Below are 23,179 nucleotides of genomic sequence, written 5' to 3'. Positions count from 1 at the left end.
TGTGAAAAGTGCTTGATGTTGGCACATAACAGACGCGATTTTTCTTCGTTCATCGGCGCTTAGATGATTAAGTTCTATTACTTCGTTGATTTTTGTCTTTTTTGTTGGCACGGAATAGTCCTTTTCTGGAATCGTTAAGATTTCTCCAAATTCATCTTCATTTTCAAAAATTACACCAATGGCATTAGTTCGAGCTTGATATCGTCTCACCTTGTTTACATGAACATGTTTAACCCGACCGTCTGGTAGTTTAACCATATAAGAATGTGGCGGACAGTGTCTGATGACTTCTCCAGGTCCAGTCCATCGAGCATATAATTTATTGCTGCTATCTGGAATAAGCAAGTATACTAGATCTCCAGGCTTGAAACTTTTGCAGACTGTTCTCCGGTTAAAGTAATCTGAATAGGCTTGTTGTTTTCCTTCTGCTACCAACTTTGCTTGTTCTGCTGCTTGTTCAAGGTTAATTTTTAATTCTTGTAGATAATCAATTATAGATTTACTCATATTCAAAGGGATAGGAATGTCTCCGCACCAGCTAGACTTCAATACACTGAGTGGTCCTCTCGCTTCCCTACCATACATGAGTTTGAAGGGTGATACACCAGTAGTGCAGTTGGGAACTTCTCTGTAAGCGAATAATATAAAAGGTAAACATTTGTCCCAATCATGTGGATTTGTACGAATTACGTGATGCAGAGCACTCTTTAGTACTTTATTATATCGTTCTACTAGGCCATTGCTCGCAGCATATCCTGGAACTGATAATCTGGGTGATGATCCGAGACGATTTATGAATTCTTGTGTCATTTTTGATACGAAATTGGTGCCCTGGTCGCTTGCGATCATTCGGGGTATTCCGGTCCTCATAAAAATTTCTAAAAGAGCGTCGCAAGTACTCTTAGCATTTAAAGATCGTAAAGGGATCGCTTCTGGCCATCGGGAATGTTGATCAACTAAACATAAAACGTATTTATGTTTTCTGGCAGAGGGTGGATCAATAGGTCCAATAATGTCAACATTCACTACTTCAAATGGTAGGTTAGGTCTTACGACAGGAGTTATCGGAATTTTATCGGTACATCTTTCTGGGCTTCTTAACTGACACGCCTTGCATGTTCTACAATATTCTTCAACATCTTTAGCAAGTCCGGGCCAATAAAAAGAATACCGAACTCTTTCTTTTGTTTTTTTCATTCCTAGGTGACAAGCAAAAATTGAATCGTGAGCAAGTTCAAGGACTTTTTTTTGTTTTGATTTCGGAAGTACCAGCTGAGTAGTAGGCTGTCCTAAGATGTTTTCTTTATGGTGCAGTATTCCATCAATAAATAAATAACCGTTCTTCTTAATTTTCCCATAGCGCCAGGCATCTACTAGTGACGTACATTTTTGTTGTTCTTTTTTAAATTGTATTGCTTCACTCTCGCTATTCAATTGCACTTCTGAGTCACAAGCTCCGCCTTCAATTATGACGTCTTCACTAATTTGACCACACAGTATGTCTTCTTCGAAATGTAGGTGTTTCTTTTTTTCGTTCGCGTTTTTTTGTTCAGCCTTGGTTGTCATGGTAACGACTTCATTATTTTCAATTAAATTCAAAATGTTCGGAGGGAGTATACAATTTTCTTGAATTCTGTCTGTTACTGCAGCGAGAATTTCGACTGGCTCCGATAACATAGTATTTTCTTTTTTCAAGGCTATTTGGAAGCTCATGAGATCGGCGTCGATCCTTTCTCCGAATGCGCTACTAAGCATAATTTTACCCTTTTCTGTTTTCGATTTTGAAACTAAATTCTCATGTATCACTGGAATTTGACACCCGCTGTCTATCAAAGCTTTTGATGATTTGTTGTCAATTAGAACATCAATGAAATGTAGAGGATTAATTTCAAGGTTGGAATTCCCGTTAAATAATTCAGAACGAATCTTGGCTGTTAAAACTTCGTTTTTCTTCGAATTATCCGCCGCTCTACTAAATCGTTTTGAACATTCTCTTGCGAAATGGGATTCGCCACAAATATAACAATCTTTTGTAATTCTTCTTGTTGTATTTTCTTCTTTTTTAAAACTTCTAAATTTCTGCTGTCTAGCATATGGGGGGATATATTTCGATTCAGTTTGGATTCTCTGTTCTCGTTCAAAACTTGGTTGTTTGAAAGTTTCTTTTTGGAAATCTCTCGGTTTTGTTTTCATATTCATTCTAACGTTTTCGTAATCATCTAATTTACTGGATAAATCATTCGGAATTTTAAATTTACTCCACACATCAATAAAATGTTCTTTCATTTCCAAAGGGACTTTTCTTTTAATTTGTTCCGTAATCATTAAATCACAAAGTTGTTCGAATGTTGTTATTTCTAACCCTCTTATCCATTCGTTGAAATAATTACTTAGTTCGTATGCGAAATCAAGCCAACTCGTCTCTGGCTTTTTCTGATGTTTTGTGAAAAACTGTCTGAATTTCTCGGGCGTCATTTTGAATCGTTTTAACAATAGTTCTTTCACTTTGCTGTAATCATCTGTTGTTTCTTCTTCTTCTCTGGCGATAATATGAACTACATCGTACGGCAATAATCCTATTAAATGCGATACCCACAGTTCTTTCTTAATTCCTACTCTTTTCGCTTGCCTTTCGAACAATACCAGGTATAAGCTGACGTCGTTCATTTTCGGGTCGAACTTTTGAAGAATATTGTGCAGTTCTAGTTTCGGTTTTATCAGATCATTTTCGCTCCTTCCGTTTTCATTACTTCTTGATTCATTTTGCAGACGCAATTTCTCTAATTCAAAATTTATTTCTTGGGTTCGTTTTCTTTCTTCCGATTTCATTTCAGCTTCTTCTTTTCGTCTATTTTCTTCTAATTCGTCCTTACGTTTTCTTTCTTCTATAAGAGAACTCAACCATTCTTTCACGAAATCTTCCTCGTAGTTTTCGTTTTCCACTATGCATTTCTTAAGTTCAAATAATTTCAAATTTTCAGCATTCGTAATGCCCATTTCGTTGGCAATATTCAGCAAATCTTCTTTCTTGCCTCTCGCAAGGAAAGTCATCTTTTATTTATCAATATAAGCAGTTCGAGATAGAATATAATTATTCAAATAGATCCATAAAATCCTGTACGGGTGCGACAGTGTAGTATCAGCGGTTCGTGAGTATGGACTTATTGAATAAATACCAAGATTAAACTTAATAACATTTATTAAAAATTAGGAAAAACAAAATATAAACAAATGAGCTTAAGCCGGACAACCTTGCTCGTTGCCGGTTAGAATACTAATTACTCCTTTTAGGAAGGAGAAAACTACCAAAAGCAATGCGATGGCAGCGCCATCTCTGAATTAACACAAATAATAGTCAAAATGATAAATTCTGGTATCACAGTGCTATTCGAACTATGATTTTAAAAATCTTAGATCTTTATTTAGAATGTTATTATTATTATTTTTGGCTCATTGTACATTGGTAGAAATTTTTTTAATGAGTTGAACCATAATAGTGTTTAATTTTTTTCAACCTTAATAAGGACCTAAGTTGAACCATATTCTTATCTAAACTATACTTAACTAACTTTGCTCTAACTAAATTATACGATACTGTAGGGCGCAACTTGAACGGAAATGGTGTTAAGTTAAACTAAACTAAACTAAACTCAGCGGCGCGACAGCCCAAAGAGGGCCAAGGCCTACTGTGCCCATCTCAGTTTTCTTGACCTTTGGGCTCTGGGGTGCAGGAGCAGATGTTCCGGTTAGGTGGTCAGCCGAACGCGTAACCCCCAGTGTTTAGTACCCAAGCATGCTTGGTACTCATTTATCGACCCGCTGAAGGGATGAAAGGCTGAGTCAACCTTGCCCGGCCCGAGGATCGAACCAGGGACCTGTCGTACGACAGCGCGAAGCGCTACCGCTCAGCCGCCGGGCGTTATGTGGTTAAGTTACCACGTTAAAATTGGAACAAATTCGAACCGTATTATGATTATTGTTCGAAGTACAATTATTATGATTCAATGAAATGATTTATTTGAGAGCGTTGGTCGCGTTTACGGAACGCTTAACATTAATATGTTAATATGTAACCTTAACACGCTACCTTATATGTTGACAAGTTGTTGTCAGGTTGTAAGGGTACATTTAAGCATGTATCCGGTCAAGTTCAACTATGTTTCTGTTCTAGTTGAACCACGTGTCTGTTCAATCTGAATCATAGTATCGTGTTATCAAGTCTGAGAAGTACGATAATATGGTTCAACTTAAAATCTCAATTATGTTGCTGCAAAATTTGAACGATATTTTGGTTTAACATCTCTTAAAATTTCGAAGCAGTATATAAAAGGGTAGTATAATATGCATGCGTGATGTTTTCGATAGATATAACAACTTCAACTAGACTTCAACTTAGTAATTAAAAATTTCTTTTTGCTGCTAGGGAAAGAAAACTTTTTAAATCTCAGTACGCAAAAATTGGTTCTACGGGGATCTATAATATCGGTACCTTAAAACCGTAAAATGGTGCAAGTTTTCATGGTTCAATGGAATCAAGGTGTTACATTTAACCATGTATCCGGTCAAGTTCAACTATGTTTCTGTTCCAGTTGAACCATCTTTTTGTTCAATCTGAATTATAGTATCAAGTCTGAGAAGTACGATAATATGGTTCAACTTAAAATCTCAATTATGTTGCTGCAAATTTGAACGATATTTTGGTTTAACATCTCTTAAAATTTCGAAGCAGTATATAAAAGGGTAGTATAATATGCATGCGTGATGTTTTCGATAGATATTACAACTTTAACAAAACTTTAACTTCGTAATTAAAAATTTCTTTTTGCTGCTAGGGAAAGAAAACTTTTTGAATCTCAGTACGTAAAAATCGGTTCTACGGGGATCTATCTTATCGGTACCTTAAAACCGTAAAATGGTGCAAGTTTTCATGGTTCAATGAAATCAAGGTGTTACATTTAGCCATGTATCCGGTCAAGTTCAACTATGTTTCTGTTCCAGTTGAACCATCTTTTTGTTCAATCTGAATTATAGTATCAAGTCTGAGAAGTACGATAATATGGTTCAACTTAAAATCTCAATTATGTTGCTGCAAATTTGAACGATATTTTGGTTTAGCATCTCTTTAAATTCCGAAGCAGTATATAAAAGGGTAGCATAATATGCATGCGTGATGTTTTCGATAGATATTACAACTTTAACTAGACTTTAACTTAGTAATTAAAAATTTCTTTTTGCTGCTAGGGAAAGAAAACTTTTTAAATCTCAGTACGCTAAATTGGTTCTACGGGGATCTATAAGGTCGGTACCTTAAAACCGTAAAATGATGCAAGTTTTCATGGTTCAATGTTATCAAGGTGTTACATTGAACTATGTACCCGATCAAGTTGAACCATGTTCAATCTAAATCATAGTATCGTGTTATTAAGTCTGAGAAGTACGATAATATGGTTCAACTTAAAATCTCATTATGATGCAGCAAATTTGAACGATATTTTGATTCGACACTTTCAAAATTTCAAAACATTGTATTAAAAAGTAGTATAATAAGCATGTAATGTGACAGATATTACAACTTTAACTGAACATTAACTTAACTATTGAAAAATTCCTTTTTGTTGCGAGAGAAAAAAAAACAGTTAAAAACTAAATACAATTTTTTCTCTCTCCTGAATCCATCTTTTTAGTATTTGAACAACTTTTTCAAAGTAAGTTGTTTTTTTTTAAACCCAACTTTTTTTTTAAACCCGAGTTTCCTTTCCGTTTTTTTTCTTCTTTTTAATAATGATTTGCTCTTTTTTATTCGCAAATTTATTTTGCGAAGTTAAAAAAAAGGTTGTTCGCTTAACTACGCAAAAAATATATCCGAAGACGATGTTTTCTTTTTCGTGACACATCGAAGAAAATGTCATAATATACGAAGTTTCCGAAAAGAAGAAAAAAAACAGTTTTTTTTCTTTAAATGAACAAACTATACTGAAATAAAACTACGTATTCATGCCTTTGGTAAAGAGAAAAAAAATAGCTCTACTTAAAAACATTGACTCTCACTGGGGTTTTAATTAAGAAAAAAAATTAGCATATTTTATTAGCTTTCAAGTTTATATTTTCATATTAAAATGAGGTTTTCAAAATGAAAAATATTATGTTTAGTCATGAAGTTTTTGTTTAAAAAAGTATTTTTCGCCCCAGTTGAACTAAACGTTCAACTCTTGGATAACAAATACCATGGATAACCTACCTTGGATAACTTGGATAACATAAGAGATCTGGAAAAAAAATGTGTAATATTTATTTACAATATTTCACATTTATTGTTAATTTCTCTTCCATGCTAGGTAGTTTTTTAATTGGGGCTTCAATGGCCTGGACCAAAGTACTTGTGGATACCAGTTATCATTATTCAAATCTTTTTTAAAAAATTTCGGAAAAATATTTTACTTATTTCATTATTTAATCGTTATATCATTTATTACCGTCATTATTTAATTTTTTTTTTGCATTTGAGGAAGTAAATAGAAAAAAAAAATGCAAAAGATCTTTGCATTTTGCAAATAATTAAAAAATGGTAAATATTCACGCCGTTTGTGCTGTGTAGATATTTGCCCTATTTTAAAAAATGTATTTTATAATTAGCATAATGTGATTTTGCTTTGTTTTTTATTTTAATTTTTTGTATTAGCTTCTGTTATTTATAGCGTAATTTGAACCGGAATTTTTTACAGTGTACTTTCTTAATCACATATCTCGTCCTAACCTCTCGATATTTGACATAGTGGTTTTTCATAGTGGATACTTGAGTTAGTGGTTTATGTATGGAAAAATGATTTAATAATCCAAGTTAAGCAACTCTTTTCCACTTTCTTACATCCAAACTAAAATATAAAATAACTATGCTTTGTGATATTTTTAAAACATCCTCTACAAATGAAAAATTCTTCTTAGTTACGTGTAAGCATATTCGATATGATGAATGATTTTGGAGAATGATGAATGGTTTTTTGAGAATGATGAATGATTCTTACTTGTAAAAGAAGCAGAGTTTGTACCATCCATGAGCTACAAGGAAACAGTATCCCATACTTGGAATGTAGAGGATTCTTTCTGCTATTACAAAACCTACGGAATAAAAAAGATTCGAAGCCGGCACAAAGGAAAACACGCACATCGAGAGAACCTGAGAAATGAAATGAAATACTTAAATAATAAAAATAAAAATTAAATGCATTCAGAAGACATTTTAATTTCAAAAATTACATAAAACATTGCAGTGATAGCGTATACATTGCGCAATAAATGTAGTATGCAGTTTGGTATACAGAGTGTTTGGTATTGACGCCTTAGACATTTGTTTTTAGAAATAAATAAAAAAGTATTAATTTAGTACACAAAAAGTATTATATTAGTACATATTAGGGGTCAAATAGTAACATTTAAGTGGGAAAAAAATTGAAAACACTATCAAAATCTGTCAAGTAAGTGAGATGATATACAACAAAATAAGGTATGTGAGATGATTAACACCAAAACCAAATTAATTACACAGTAAAACTTGGAGGCGTTTTTAATAATTGCTTTTTAAGCTCTCTTTGTTTCTTCAGGCAATCAAAGAGGTTTTGATTCTTTCAGTTCCCCCTTCCCCAATAGTTATTTTGATAGCTATTTGTTTTTCCTTGAATTTTAATTTTGACCCTTAATAATTAACATTTATTTAACATATAAGGATAGGTTTTTGTAGCTACTTGTTTTTCCTTAATTTTAATTTTGATCCTTAATAATTAACATTTGTTTAACATATAAGGATAGGTTTTTGTGGTTATTTGTTTTTCCTTAATTTCTATTTTGACCCTTAATAATTAACATTTATTTAACATATAAGGACAGATTTTAGAAAGAACACCTTCTATTTATCATTAATTTTAACGGAGTTTCTTATTATTGCCTTTTTTTTTCATTTGAAATAAAGGAAAAACATTCAAAACAAAATTACTATTTAAAAACAATTTTAATAAGATATAAATTAATCACTTTCTCGTTTTTCTTTACACACTTTAAATAATTTCCGTTTTTTGAATTATTGCATTTACATTTTATTGAAATGAACTGAATGTGTTGGAAAAAAAAAGCATACAGCAAAACCCATATAAGTTTGACCATTTGACATATGATCCGTTAATAGAGATGTTGTACCATTTTTGTCAAATAAAATTGTATAATTATTTAAATGGCTTTAAAAAATAATTATAAAGTCGTAACTAATACTTACTGTACAATAATAATGCTTATGTTTTTAGTTTCATTTTCTTATTGTTCATAAATTTCAAATTTAACTCACAGTTTATTGGAAAATGGAAAAATAGTCTAAAATTTATTTTTCAAGTAACCATGACTTACCATTAAAATCGTAACTGATATTCTATTTCTTGAATAGTAATTTGTCCATACTAATTTACATATCACAGCATAAAAAATAAGAGTAAAAACTACTCTTTTGTCAGCGAATGAATGAATTATTGGCACTGTTCCCATCGTCCAATCACAGCAGAGATCTATTGGGAAAATTAGCAGCCAGGTGTTCAATAAAGCAAGATAATGATAAGTTAAATGACGAGAAGGCCATGATTCCGCTGCTGCGGGATTGTCAAATCTATTAAAAAGAAAAAAAAAACAAATGGAAAATTTTACTAAGATTTCTTCTATAGAATAAATAAAATAATAACAAACACTATAAAGATCTGCTATGTATACCTGTAAAAAATTCCGGATCAAATTACTGTAAAAAGTACCGGTAATCAGCAAGGGTGTAGTGGTGCCGGATTTATCCAGTATTACGATCCGGTACTTTTTTTGGTAGACGAAATTCCATTCCGAGTCTTTAATTCGAGAATTTTTTTTGAGAATTGCTCGAAAATGAGGTAAAAAATAGTAAACTATTGATTGCAAAATCAGTATTTTATAAAAGCAGATTAAAAGTCGGTGACTTATTTTATGTTATCATTGTTATGATTAACTCACCGACTTTTTTTTTTTGCTATCATTGTTATTTGAAAACCACAGACTTTTTGTCTGCTTTCTTTAAATATTTTATAAGAAATTCTTACAACAATTTTTATTTAAATTTTATCTAAAATGAAGTAATATCTGGAAAATTAACTGAGACCATATCGATTGTTATGAGTTGCATCCAATATTTTGATTTTTACTATTTCGTGCATCATGGAAAAACTTTTTTTTTTTTAAAGTTTTAATTATTTTAAATAGAGTTATCTTTCATATTAGATGAAAAAAAAATGTGCGAAGAATATTTGAATTTAAATTTATCTTTATTAACATCCGCTTCCGGTGAATTGCGTTCCGGAAAAAAATGTTTGCACCACAACACTGACAATCAGGGTACTTTTTATCGAAAAATCAATTCTTACCAAAACATGTTACGGTACAAAAAATCTGATACACCGTAATTTTTGTAGTAATAATTGTAGTAAAATCACTGAATCACTCGAAGTAAATAAATATCACTGTGAAATTACGGTGCAATATTTTACGGCAAAAATGTATTTTACGGTAAAATTTATTTTACGGCTAATGCATCCAATATGCTAGTACTTTATACCTTTAACCGGAATTTTTGACAGTGTAGCAAAATTCATCAATATATTCTATCTTCTATTGTCGAAATTTCAACGAAATATTGAAGTTGAATAAGGCAGAAGTGTTTTCTTAATCACGTGAATCGCAAATAAGAAATTATGGTGCATATAAATAAGGTTAAGAAGATTCGTTTAGTTTTATTGTTGAAATAAATATTTAGGGATGCATAAATAATAATTATTTTGAAGAAATTCGCTTCACAATTCTGTCGATTACTATACGCTACTGAATTCTGTCGTATCCCAAGTGTTTTAGACAGGATGAAAACAACGAAATACGCTTCATTGCCTGATTAAACACGTAGTTTTTATTTATCGCATTTCATCCTCTCACCGTTTTCACGAAAATCAACCCGGTTTTATGTTTTCAGGGCTGATTTCAATAGTGATTTACTAGATTTTAATTGTTTTTTTTTCGCTTTCATATTGATTTGCGACCTTAATTAAATTTATTTTTTGAGTTCCTTTTTCAAAAGTATTCTTAAAATACATATTACCCAAACATAATGAATACCTATAAGTACAATCACAGTGCAATAAAGGTACAGTAAGTACAAAGTATGTTTATTAAGTTACACTGTAATTTTTTTTAAATTAAAAAATTTTTTTAATTGAATTTTTAATTGTTTTTCTTAATTTAATATTTTTTAATTTTTGAAATTAGTTTTTTCATTGTCAGTTCATTGTAACTTTTGCTATTTGTTTATGTAATTTGTTTCTTAAATTAAAAAAAAAAGTACTTTTCAATCCATTTTTAGAGTAAGATATTATTCATAAATATCACTGAAACTGAAATTAAACTATTAGAAACTAAAATTAAACAATCCGACGGTACTTAAAAAATTTAAATAACTCTAACCAAGTTACTTGCATATGTAATTCATTTCTAAAAATTAAACAAACAAAAATTACTTTTTAATCCAATTTTATAGTTAGATCTGTTTCAAAAATATCACCTAAACTTAAAGTAAACTGTCCAGACAAGTCCATAAAAAATTTAAATCTACATCAATATTGTTCATTTTATACTTACTTGTTAAAAACAGGAAGTCTATCTCCCATTAATTTCATTCTAAAAATTAAAAGAGCTATTGTACTGACTGCAACAACCAACAGTCGTAGAACTAAGTCTTTTCTCCATGTGGGAGTGGGTCCTTTAATTTTACCCCTCGGTGCTTTCTCGGGTATCAGCGATAGAGGGGAGTTCTAAAAAGAAGAAAGAGGAGATTATTAATTCAATACAGAGAGTAAAAGTAAAATGTTAAAATGTAAGCAGCAATAGTTACACAAAAAACAAAGCTGCACAATAAAAAAAAATCAAAATATTAAATATTTCGAACTTTCTTACGTTTTAAAACATTTAAAATATTACAAAAAACCAACGTTTCATCATAACAACATTTACATCATATCAACATTTACATCATAAAAATACTGACTTCTTTCAGCCATAATTTTTTAAAATATATCACTCATCTTTTTGAAATGCAAATAGATGTTTGAAACATTGCTAAAATATAGCGTTTATCACTAAAATGTTAAATTTTCTAGATAAATTGTAAAAAATTCTAGATCAAATTACAGTAAAAAGTACCAGTACTTAGAGTGCCGGTACTTTTTACCGTAAAATCTATTTTTACCGGAAAAATGTTACATAATAAAAAATATTAGATACAGTAATTTTTATAGTAATAACTACTGTAAAATCACTGAATCACTCTAATTAAATGAATATTAATGTAAAGATTACGGTATAATATTTTACGGTAAAAATGGATTTTGAGGTAAAATGAATTTTATGGATGATACATTTAAAGTATCAGCACTTTATATTGTACTTTGATCTGGAATTTTTTACAGTGTAGTATCACAAAAACTTTCAGTCATATAAATAAGTTGTGAAATATTTGGTTGAATAAAATTATTTAAACAGAAATAGGATGTTTCCTGCTTATTGGATTCTTCTGTAGTTTTATAAAACACATATTTATTAATTTCAGATATCTTTATTGAATTTTTATTTTGTTTTCATGTAGCAATATTAAATATTTCAAATTAAAGTTCATTAAATTTTGTTTTCATGTTTTAGAAATATTTCGTGCAGATTGTATTAACATTATTTTTTTTTGATAAAGAATCAAAATGTTCAGTCAAGTATTATTACTAATTATGTTATAATCTGTGTGTGTCTTGTGATGCACACGTGTTAGTACAATTTATTTGTGATAAATAAGCTTTTGTTTAAAGGGAAAAAATGAGAAGGTTGTAGAACATACCATACCTCTTGAACTAATAATATGTCATAAGTAGCACAAACAGCGACTATTGTTATACCTTGTTCTTTACTGAGCATGGCTAACCCTAAGCACAAAATAAAATGCAGCAGAGCTCTGTAATCTGAAAAAAATTTAAAGAGAATTGTAGTTTGTTTACCGTTATATGTTTGTACTCAATTGAAGATGGTTTTTCTGCAATATTATATTACATAAATACATTTTACAGCGAAAGTTTTAATAAGAGATTCGATTTAGGTTGAATGGGTCCAATAGATGAGTTTCAGAGTGTCATATCTATTGAGAAGAACTGATTAAATATAAATGTGCAAAATTATTGGAAAAGAAGCTTGACATCAATGCAACAGACAATAGGACGTGAAACACTCTCTATGGGCATTCTCATGGAGGTATTTAGAAGAGGATTACGTATAACGTCGCAAGTGAGTGAATGTCATTGAAGCCGCAACGAACAGAGGCATTTCTAAAGCAAGTTTCTTTTTAAGCTTAGCCTCTACAGTAAGCGTATCTGTTACGCGTTATCAATGCAACTAACTTTAAAAACTTCAAGTGGGAAGTATCTTTGCGACATTGAATAGTGAAGCGGCAGAGTTATCTGGTTGAGCAGCGGTGGCTTAGGGTATAGAGCGTTCGCCTCCCAATGAGATGTCCCAGGTTCGAATTCCAGCTGTGGCTTGTTTTATTATTTTTATTTTATATCGGTCTTTGAACAGCCGACCCAATTTTTGGGTTTACGACTACTAATGTTCAACTCCGCAGCCTGGTAATTTTGAACCAATCCAGAAGACAGGGAAACTTTTGGATCAGTACCCGCATAGGTATTGATTTGTTATGGAAACATGGAGGACTTTGCTACTCGACAGATTTACCGTGCACCAGTAACCATTTACTACACGAGGAGTTTTCGGCCGGCGGGGATAGAACCCACGAACTCTTGGACATGGGCCCAGTGCCCTAGATCCCCGCCCCAGCAGTGACTTGTTGACACGAACTCTGCTCTCGGCTTGCAACAACCACAGCGCTGAATTAAAATATCTTAAGTGGTAGACGGATCATGAGCTATAATCCGCTTGCCGTTGGCCTCGCCGTGGAAGTTTGTCGCTGTTTTCCTCTCCATGAAACTCAAATACAGGTTAGTTCCATAAAAAAAGCCTTTCATGAAGGCTAGTTTATCCCAATGCTTGATCCAGGAGTCCCCATTTCTTCTGGGTTGAGTTCAAAATTATAAAGCCGCATAGTTGAACTTTGTTGATCGTAAACTCAGAATTGGGACAGCTGTTCAACGCCGCTTATGAAATAAAATAAAACTGTGTAAAATACCCCCCATTGGTATTCTCATCCATTTAAATATATGGTTAATGCAAACAAAAATGTTTCTCAAAAATTTACGTAAGATTATCAATTTATGAGTGAGACCTTTTACTTGCGATTGTATTCGCATTTAGAGTATTGAAAAGTTTGGAGAGGACCTCATTTCTAATGACTGAAATTAGCAATTCTAAACTAGTTTCCGAACACGCTAGTTTTTCAACAAAGCTATTGGCCACCTGGTATTTTTTTGATCAAATGGTAGTGAATCTGATTTATTTAAGGTTGCTTTTCGAAGGCTTCGTCTTCATATGAAATGATGCTTTTTTTTTGCGAATAATATGCAAGGTTCATAACTGCTGTGAGTTGGCACAACAGTTGCTCATGACTGTGAGGACAAATTTAGCTTTTCTAAATCTGGCGATTTATGCTTTGGCTGAAAATGGCGCAAAATGTCAATATGGAGAAAAGCCACAATTTTGTGGAAATCAAAAGTGTTTGCCGACTAATTTTTGAACATTTAAAGACTTACTTCTTTGCTGCATTATCTGGGCTCATAAAAATTTGCAAAAGATAAGGCAGTGATTTTTATAATTTTTATCTAGATGGAAAAATGTCACCAAAATGGCGATTTTTTAAATAGTTTAATAACTTTTAAAATATATGATGGGTCAGTATTTTTATGATAGTTTTTTGTCCGTCCAAGCTAATTCTTCACTGCAAGATGATATAATATAGTTCAAAATCAGCGTTTTGCTTCAAGTGTAAAGCACTTAAACTGCGGTTTTTATATTCCTTGGCGACCGAGTTCGAAAATCTATGTTAAATAAATCTTTACAGTCTGCTGGTGCTTTTATAAGTAGAACGATTCTTAAACATTATGCTATCATACTAAATAACTTATTCTTTTTAAAATCTTACCATTGTTCTGACGTCTGGATTTGATATAAAAATGGAAAGCCAAAAGTACGAATATTGATGAAAGCAGTTCAGCCCTTCCTACCACACCAGTAACCTAAAAGTAAAAAAATAAAAAATAAAAAAAGGCTTTTATTAGAAAAAACTAAATGGGAAATATCAATATAGCAGTTTTACTCATTATTTTTCAAATACAATGATTTATATATTAAAATCTACTTTAAAACACTTTTCAAAAATAAAATTAACAAGTGAAGTAAGTTTATTAAAACTTTTTAAACAATGAAATTTTTTAAATAAAGTTTTTACAATAAAATTTCATCAATTTTTTTTTATTTTATTGAAAACTCAAAAGTTAGCTAAATAACTTTTAATTTCTTGTAGCTGATTATCCGACTCGCTTTGAAAAGATATTTTCTAAATCTACAACTACATTTAAATCTACAACACATATAAGTATATTTTATTTTCATGCAAAAAAAAACTAAAAATTTTTTTTATTTATCCAAAGTTTATTTTAACCTTTTTTTTTCTTTAAAATAAAATAAAATTATATTTAATAAAATTTTTAAATTAAGTACAATTTTTCAAACCAAAATTTATATTATTAAATAATTATTTTTTTAACATAATTTGCTTTCCGCATGTCTTCAAAATAACCGGTAGTTTGAAAAACAATGACGAAAATAAAATAAATAAAAATTGTAATGAATGGAGATGCACGTTTGCTGAGTTTTGTTTAGGAAATCAGTTTTAGTTTCATCCACTTTCAACAATAGTAAACAGAGTATGCCAACTGAAAACAACAATAAAGCAATGTTTTCAAAATTAACAGACGTCTGTGCAATAATTTCAAGCTGAAGAAAACATTATCATATAGTTTGTCTATCTTTCAGCGTCATCTATTGATGAACTTTTAAACTAAATTTAAAATAAGGTGAGAATAATAACTGGTTTGCTTAGCAAAAACCATACTCAATAAAATGTGTATTTGGATAAAGAGTCATAAAGGTAATAAAGGTAAACATTGAAATCAAATCAAATTTGTTTTTCTGCGAGAAAAGCGGTTTTTCATTTCATTTTAAAATATAAATTATGTTATTAATTAAATTTAACCTACTCGTTCTGGTGCAAAATTTAAATTCTGTCGTTATTTATAACTCAAAATGATTTATGTTTACCCAATGTTTGTTTTAATAAATATTGAATATAATAAATTTACAGCACATACTATTAAATCCATTTAACTCATATATTCTTGTATAAATATTCAATAGTTGTAATTTTACCTGTTTTATGCTTACATAGAATTTATCATAAATTATTATCGAACCTAAAGCACTGATTTAAATCAGCTATCCGAATCACTTCAGTGATTCGATTCATTCCAATCACCTGGATGATTTCCTGCTTTAAACTTGCACTTCCACAAAACTCCTCGCTTTTTTTTAAAAACAATCTTGAAAATAAGAAGCGTACAGCATGTGCACTGTAAAAAACTTCGGATCAAATTACGATATAAAGTACCAGCACCTTGGTGTAATATCCGTAAAATCCATTCATACCGTAAAAATTATACAGTAATTTTTGCAGTAATAATTATTTAATTGAAGTGATTCAGATATTTTATGATAATTATTACTGTAAAAATGACGGTATATAAGACTTTTTGATCCTTAAGATGTCCTGGTAAAAATGGATTTTACGGTAAAAAAGTAGTGGCACCCTGAGCGCTGGTACATTTCACCGGAATTTGATCTGAACTCTCAATTTTACTTTTATGCTCTGACTTAACCTTTCAATGCTAAAGTTAGTTCATTAAAGTTAAGTCATTTGGTTAATAACTAATTATTTCTTACCTTCTAACCTTATTATTTCTTGCTAACATGCGTTAATAACTTAACCTAACGACTTAAGTTTTCATAAAATTTATGATAAATATTAAAAAAACAAACAAACTTACTGCTTCAGAATGTATGGGATGCACAGCAAAGAGCATTGCAGCGACTATGCTTGTAGTTTTTGATAATAATTGACGACAAAATCTGTTAGAAATAAGAAAATAAAATATTTTTTTAAGAATCTAATTTTTATAAAAATATTTCATAATTTTCATAAAAATATTAAAAATTTTCATAAAAATATCAAAAATTTTCATAAAAATATCAAAAATTTTCATAAAAATATTAAAAATTTTCATAAAAATATTAAAAATTCTCATAAAAATATTAAAAATTTTCATAAAAATATTAAAATTTTTTATAAAAATATCATAAAAAATTGTGTAGAAAACTTTACGGTAACAATGTAACATCCATATACATATGTATAAACATTAAAAAAAAAATCAAGAATTTCAGACAAGTTTGTGCAATGCAGAAAAGCATTTAATTATTTGTGTTTTAGCATTTCAATATATGTGTGATCTATTAAAATATATTTATATATTTATTTTATTTATTTATTATTTCTTGTAAACAAACGAATAGTTTTTAAGACATTTAGGCCTCCTCTCTCTTATTTTATTTATTTATTTATTTTTTTAGTAAGGGAGCATACAGCAATTCAAATTAATAACCTATTTCATATAAGTTCTTCAAATCTGATAGAAGCATTGATTTGAATCAGTTTTCCAAATTACTCTAGTGAACTGATCCAATTGATCCAAATCACGTTGATGATTCCTTACTTTATATAACGCATAACACGTTTGTTCCTCTAAGCTCTTCACTTTTTTAAATGGCGTTACTAACAAAAAGTGTATAATAATAAAATTAGGAAAAATTGGTACATCAATATTCAGAGCATTTATCGAAGAATCACATTGCCAACCTATTCGCCAAATACCACTGAAGAATTCTATTAAAGTTCATATCACTGTCACCCCATTCTTCGTAAACCTAATAGAAGCATTGATTAAAATTGAAGTGATTTAAATCATTCATCTAAACTACTTCAGTGAATTGATCCGAAACATTGTGACGATTCCCTGCTTTTCTTAACACGCTTTTCCTCTAAGCTCTTCACTTTTTTAAATGGCGTTACAGACAAAAAGTGTAAAATAAAAAAAAAGAGAGAAAAAATTGATACATCAATATTCAGAGCATTCACCGAAGAATCACACATTGCCAACCTATTCTTCAAATACATCAGTTCTAAAATGCGTTTTAGATTAAAATGTCAATAAATCACTAGGGAGAAGTGCATTTTTTTCCAACGAGTTGTCTGCCCTTTTAGATAACCACGTCTTTGCTGATCATCATTTTTCTGGTCCCCCAAGAAACTCCCCCTAAAATGTAATTTTTCATTTTATCACCCCAGTGCCCTAACATTGCATCACGTGTTTCCATCAACTCCAATTTCCGACTCAGAGAGTCTAGGTAGAAAAGGACCAATATCAATCTGTTTCCCTACGACAGAAGTGTAACATTAGTCACACAGTATGCTATCGATTGAAATTCCAAACAAATTGCAGTCTTGTTTTATTATTCGGAAAGTTCTGCATATGTTTGTAGATAGCGTTTTGTTATTTGGTTTTATTGAAATGTAAATTTTTTTTTGAAATGGTCACTCAGTATGCTATCAACTGAAAATCCAAGCATTTTGTAACTGCGTGTTATATGTTAGAAACCTTTACTTATAAAATCTTAGTTAATGTTTTATTATTAGGCTTAGCTATTAGGCTTAGTTAGTGTTAGCTTGTTTTCCAAGAAGAAGGAAATTGTATTATTATTATAGACTTACTATCAATTGAAATTTCAAATTATCTGTAACCATAAGTTATAAGTTGGACAACTCTCTATGTAGATTTTAGTCAATTTTTATTATTTTGCCTACATGTTTGGCTGTTTTGAAAGGAGAAAAAAAATTATGATTATAAACTTACAGAGTGCTATCAATTGAAATTTTGAATTATCAGTAACCATAAGTTATAAGTTGGACAACTCTCTATATAGATTTTAGTCAACTTTTATTATTTGGCCTACATGTTAGGTGGTTTTGAAGGGAGAAAAAAATATTATTATTATAGACTTATAGTGTGCTATCAATTGCTATCAATTACTTATAGTACTATCAATTGAAATTTTGAATGATCTGTAACCATAAGTTATACGTTGGACAACTCTCTATATAGATTTTAGTCAATTTTTATTATTTGGCTTACATGTTAGGTTGTTTTGAAAGGAGAAAAAAAATATTATTATAGACTTACAGTGTGCTATCAATTGAAATATTGAATTATCTGTAACCATAAGTTATAAATTGGACAGCTCTATATATAGATTTTAGTCCATATTATTATTTGGCCTACATGTTAGGTTGTTTTGAAAGGAGAAAAAAAATTATTATTATAGACTTAAAGTGTGCTATCAATTGAAATTTTGAATTATCTGTAACCATAAGTTATAAGTTGGACAGCTCTCTATATAGATTTTAGTCAATTTTTATTATTTGTCCTACATGTTAGGTAGTTTTGAAAGGAGAGAAAAATACTAAAATACTAGGATCATTTAGTCGAAAAAGCTAAATACTTCAATAAAAAATAATTTAGCTGTAGGTAAAAAAATAATAATTAAGAACGTATTTAGTTCTAATATTTTTATTTAGCAAAAATTCTTTCGAAGGGAATGGTAATTTTCAAAACGCTTAAACTGCTAAATTATTATTTTTAAAACACATATTATAATTTTTATCTTAGAAATATTAAAGATCTTAACTAAGTAAGTTGACTTTTAATCTAGTTTTTAATTAAAGTTATGTGTTTTAACAGTTTTAAGTCTTGGAACACACACGTTTAAAATTAAAAAAAAATTGTATATAACATTAGAATTAATGATAGAGGTAAGTAAAATTTTTAAGAAATAATATAAACTGGGATTCAGTTTACTTAAAGTTTAACTCAAGTTCTGTATTTTAATTTTGTGCAAATATTAGCTAAAATGAAAATTTAAAAATAAGCTCTTTAAAAATTATTTCAACGACTAAGTTGTTTAGCTTTGCAAAAAGATTTATTTAAAAAGATCATTAAAATAAATATCTGTGAGGTAAGAAAGCACTCTGATAGAATAATTATTAAGACAGTTCTTTAAACACCCTTTTAAAATTAATAATTCTAGTTTTTAAGAAAGCGTTAAATAGTTAGTTTTAATGGTTTTAATCAATTTAAAAAAATTCATATGTAAAATGATAAAATTAAAAATGGAAGTAAACCTAAAATTTGTTTTAAACACTTGAATCTTTCAAATGCTGAGATTTAGATATGCAAATATTTAACTCGTCAACTTTGTCAGACAGTTGATCTGCCATATTTAATTTTAATATATTCATTTATTTAATAACAACAGTTATTCATGTGCACATGAAAGGTTATTTTGAATTATAAGAGGGCACACGTATGTTAAACATTTAAACTCGGGGTTCATCTATTTTTACACCGACTTCGAAAATTTCATTTCGGGGCAAATTCCTTACATTATTTTATAAAAATTTGAAATAAAAGTAGTTGGAGTCAAGCAGTGAGTAAAAGTTTAGTTTATTTATTTATTAAACGACATTTACAGATTACAGTTAATTTGATTTAAGCATAAGGTCTAATTTGTTTTGCACCGCACGTTAAAACTAAACTCCTCTAGTTACGCTCAATTTGCGCTTTGTTTTCCTATCTTGCAATCTGGCAATCTTGTTACGAAAATATTTTAAATCATTCTTGAAAAATTTCCCGTTTGTGTAAGTTCATTTGAATTCGCAACTCGCTTTATAGATCATGTTTTATTCTGTTTTCTACTTATATTTTCTGTTTTTACGCGTTATTTTTACTTATTGTGTTCTATTTTATTTGGTCTAATTTTTGTAAAAATTTTTTGAGTGCTCCTCACACTATTGTATTGATATATTTTGCTTTGGCTATATTGATGAAATATTAGAAAGCACTCTTCTTTGAGGATATAATCGTGTGGGCTGATGAAAAGATTATATCTTCTTTTTTTCCGGATTTTTAAAAAAAATTTTATCATTTTTTTCAGATTTTTATTACTATTTCCCCCCCTTTTTCATACGAGTATATCTGTAATTTTCCTTTGTTTTATCTTCATTTTGAACATATATATATATTATATATACCTCCTTCGGTGAAGAACTGTCTTTCAATCTCGGAAATAACTTTCTTTCACTTTCTTAGAAGCATAGTTTTCTTCTCTAAAAGAAAGCTATCTTTTTTAGAGTTAATACAGAAAACATCGTGCGGATGAGATTGCAAACCATAGCATTTATCGTTAAAATCAATGTGCCGTCAGCTCCTTTTATTGATATGTTGATTTGATTTGTTTGATTGATTACATTGACCGCCACGTCGCAGCAACAAAACCCTTTTGTATTCACAACTTATTCACCGCGATATCCATTTTTGCCAAAACTTTTTGAAGTTCAAGACGTGATTCGAAACTACTATTAATAGCTCTATATGACTTGATTCTCATAAAATAACTTTTATTTATGGCTAAAAGTTTGTTTTAAAATTTAAAAAATTCTTTAAAGTTCTACGTTTTTAAATCAGCTAATCAGCTGATAGCAAGCTTCCAGAATTTTGTATACCATTAAGAATTAACTTACAAATACATCTATCATTATGTATTGACAGAGCACTCCACTAATTTACATAAATGTTATAAATGTTACCTGTGGTACAGAAGGCAAACAATGACGTGAAGGATTACATTAACCAGATGATATCCAAAGGGCTGCAACTCATGGATTAAATAATTCATTCGAAATGTCAGCACACAAAGAGGACGATATGATTTATGGCTCTCTTCCTAATTTAAAAATAAACAATATCTTCAAATATTTGCAGTTGCTAGATAGTAGAGAGGCTTTATTCATTACATGAATTATTATTATTATTTAAATTATAATTATTATTTATAATTCATAATTATAAATAAAATATTGATTAATTAGTAAAATTATATTATTTTATTAAGTGTCGTGATAAAAAATTATCAGTACAATGAAATCTGTGAGAAAAAAATATAGTTTGCACAAAATACCGCTAAAATAAAATATTGGAAGAATGAAATCTAGTAACGACATTTTGTTGCCAAAAATAAATTCTAGGTAATACAAAATATCGTGAGAAAAATATATGTGGGATAAAAATCTAACGAAGACATATCATATCGTATTATTTGTTATTACTATTATACATTACCAGTATTATTTGTTTCCATGCGTTTGTTTGGATCTTAAATTTGTTTATTATTCAGAATTTAAATATATAAATCGTAGATATACATTTAGAAAAAAAAACTAACAAACTGATCTAAATGCTTTTCTGAATTATATTATACAGAAAAACAGATAAGAATAAACACTGAAAACGATATATAAAATGCTTAGAAATATTTCGCTCTTTCAAATTCGCTTTTTGTTAACGTTTAAATCTCGTCTGCTGCCGAGTTTAGACAGAGAGAATCGTCTGCTTCTCTTAAAAATGTCATTAACTGAAAGATTATTTCTGCATCGGAAAATTCTTGTTGTAAGAATGCTTCATACGAAAGCACATTTGTATTTTGATTGCATTAACTGTATCTGAAAAACATCTTTCTCGCTTTAAAATATTTTTAGAACGATTCGGAATAGATTTTGTTGCTTTCAAAAAGCTTTCTTTTCCTGTTTAAATCATTGAATATTTCCCTGTAGGGCGCTTATGTTGCAAGAAACATGAATAAAATGTATTACTTTTCATAGAAATCTCGTTTTTGCAAAAACGAAGCCTTACATTTAAAATTCTACCTTTAAGTTATAAAAATGGATTTACTGAATATAAAGATTATTGTCATCATTGTAAATTTCACACGTCTAAAAAATACCAGAAAATGGAACAAAGCAAAGAATTTACATGTTCATTATAAATACCACTCTCGTATTTCTGACATTTGTCAACTTTTTTTGAATTTCCCAAAATTATTTCTCTTCACTAAAATTTTTTTTCATTAGCGTATGCTATTTTTAGCCCGAACATTTAGATAATTTTCAAAAACATGAAATTTTTCTCAAAATATTTAAATCATTAATAAATCATTATTTGATATTAGTTTACGTTGCAAATTAAGCTGTCAGAGTGAAGAGCGTGGGTTCAATCCCTGGTAGCGGCTAGAAGCCCACCTAGCTTCAGATAGAAGGGTACCAGCTTGTATGGAAAGTAAGGGCAGTTGGTGCGCAATGCTGACTACATTGTCGCAATCATGGCGTTGGTCACGAAATTGTAGAGCATTAACGTCCATGATCTGTTGCGGGAATACTTTACTTTGCGAACTAAGAATGTTTAGTGGAAATGAAAACATATTTTAGATGTAGATTTATCGGTGGATTGCAAATCTTATATTTTTATGGTATTCAAGTTAGAATGTTTCGATAAAAAAATCTATACATATTCTAAAAGTGTTATATGTAGGCAAAGAAAATGAATATAATTTATATATTTATATAAATGAATTCATTATATTGCAGAAAGAATAATTAATCATTTTCTAAACTTAGATACAAAGATCTAGAAAAAAATTACTGAGCTAGATTATTCAAAATTATTAAGAAATGATGAAAACGAATAAAACTTCTCTTTTATGTGAACAAAAACCGTCCACATGACGAAATTGCGTGATTTCAAAGACAATCATTAGTTACTAAATGGCGAAAATTCGTCATTTGTATTTTAAAAAATGTCAACACAAATAATGCCCGAGATAAGCATGCAAAGTTCAGCTAGAGCAAACAGCTTCAAAAGAAAATACTTTTAGACAAAATTTTCTATTATAATATATTATGCAATATTAAAATTTGTAAGTTGAAGTGTATTTTTTCCAAAATTATTACGAGCACCTGCTTTTCGCAATTAAAATTAATTGGGTTCATACCTTTTGAGTTTTCTATAGATTAAAAAAAGTTACACATTTCAATAATACAGTGGGGGTAAAATTCTATAAAAATTTGTGATGAACTATGCATTATTCTTAT

The 23,179-nt window shown here is 29.7% G+C and overlaps 1 protein-coding gene across 3 annotated transcripts in view; it reads right to left on the bottom strand.

Annotated features, from left to right (window-relative positions):
- LOC107450915 (protein O-mannosyl-transferase Tmtc3) overlaps positions 1 to 23,179 on the bottom strand; it is a 120,794-nt gene that overhangs the window by 25,000 nt on the left and 72,615 nt on the right. For all 3 annotated transcript variants that reach the window (XM_087154206.1, XM_087154205.1, XM_087154207.1), the window contains exons 3-9: positions 20,843 to 20,979; positions 16,131 to 16,212; positions 14,171 to 14,264; positions 11,929 to 12,044; positions 10,681 to 10,853; positions 8,392 to 8,644; positions 7,023 to 7,174 (exon numbers count right to left, since the gene is read on the bottom strand). In XM_087154206.1, coding sequence (XP_087010332.1) covers positions 7,023 to 7,174; positions 8,392 to 8,644; positions 10,681 to 10,853; positions 11,929 to 12,044; positions 14,171 to 14,264; positions 16,131 to 16,212; positions 20,843 to 20,979 — 1,007 coding nt within the window. The remainder of the gene's footprint in view (positions 1 to 7,022; positions 7,175 to 8,391; positions 8,645 to 10,680; positions 10,854 to 11,928; positions 12,045 to 14,170; positions 14,265 to 16,130; positions 16,213 to 20,842; positions 20,980 to 23,179) is intronic.

This window comes from Parasteatoda tepidariorum, chromosome 10, assembly GCF_982258835.1.
Source record: "Parasteatoda tepidariorum strain Cologne lab strain chromosome 10, Ptep-v5.0, whole genome shotgun sequence".
In the NCBI taxonomy this organism is placed as follows: domain Eukaryota; kingdom Metazoa; phylum Arthropoda; class Arachnida; order Araneae; family Theridiidae; genus Parasteatoda; species Parasteatoda tepidariorum.
This window is presented reverse-complemented; position numbering and strand designations above follow the sequence as displayed.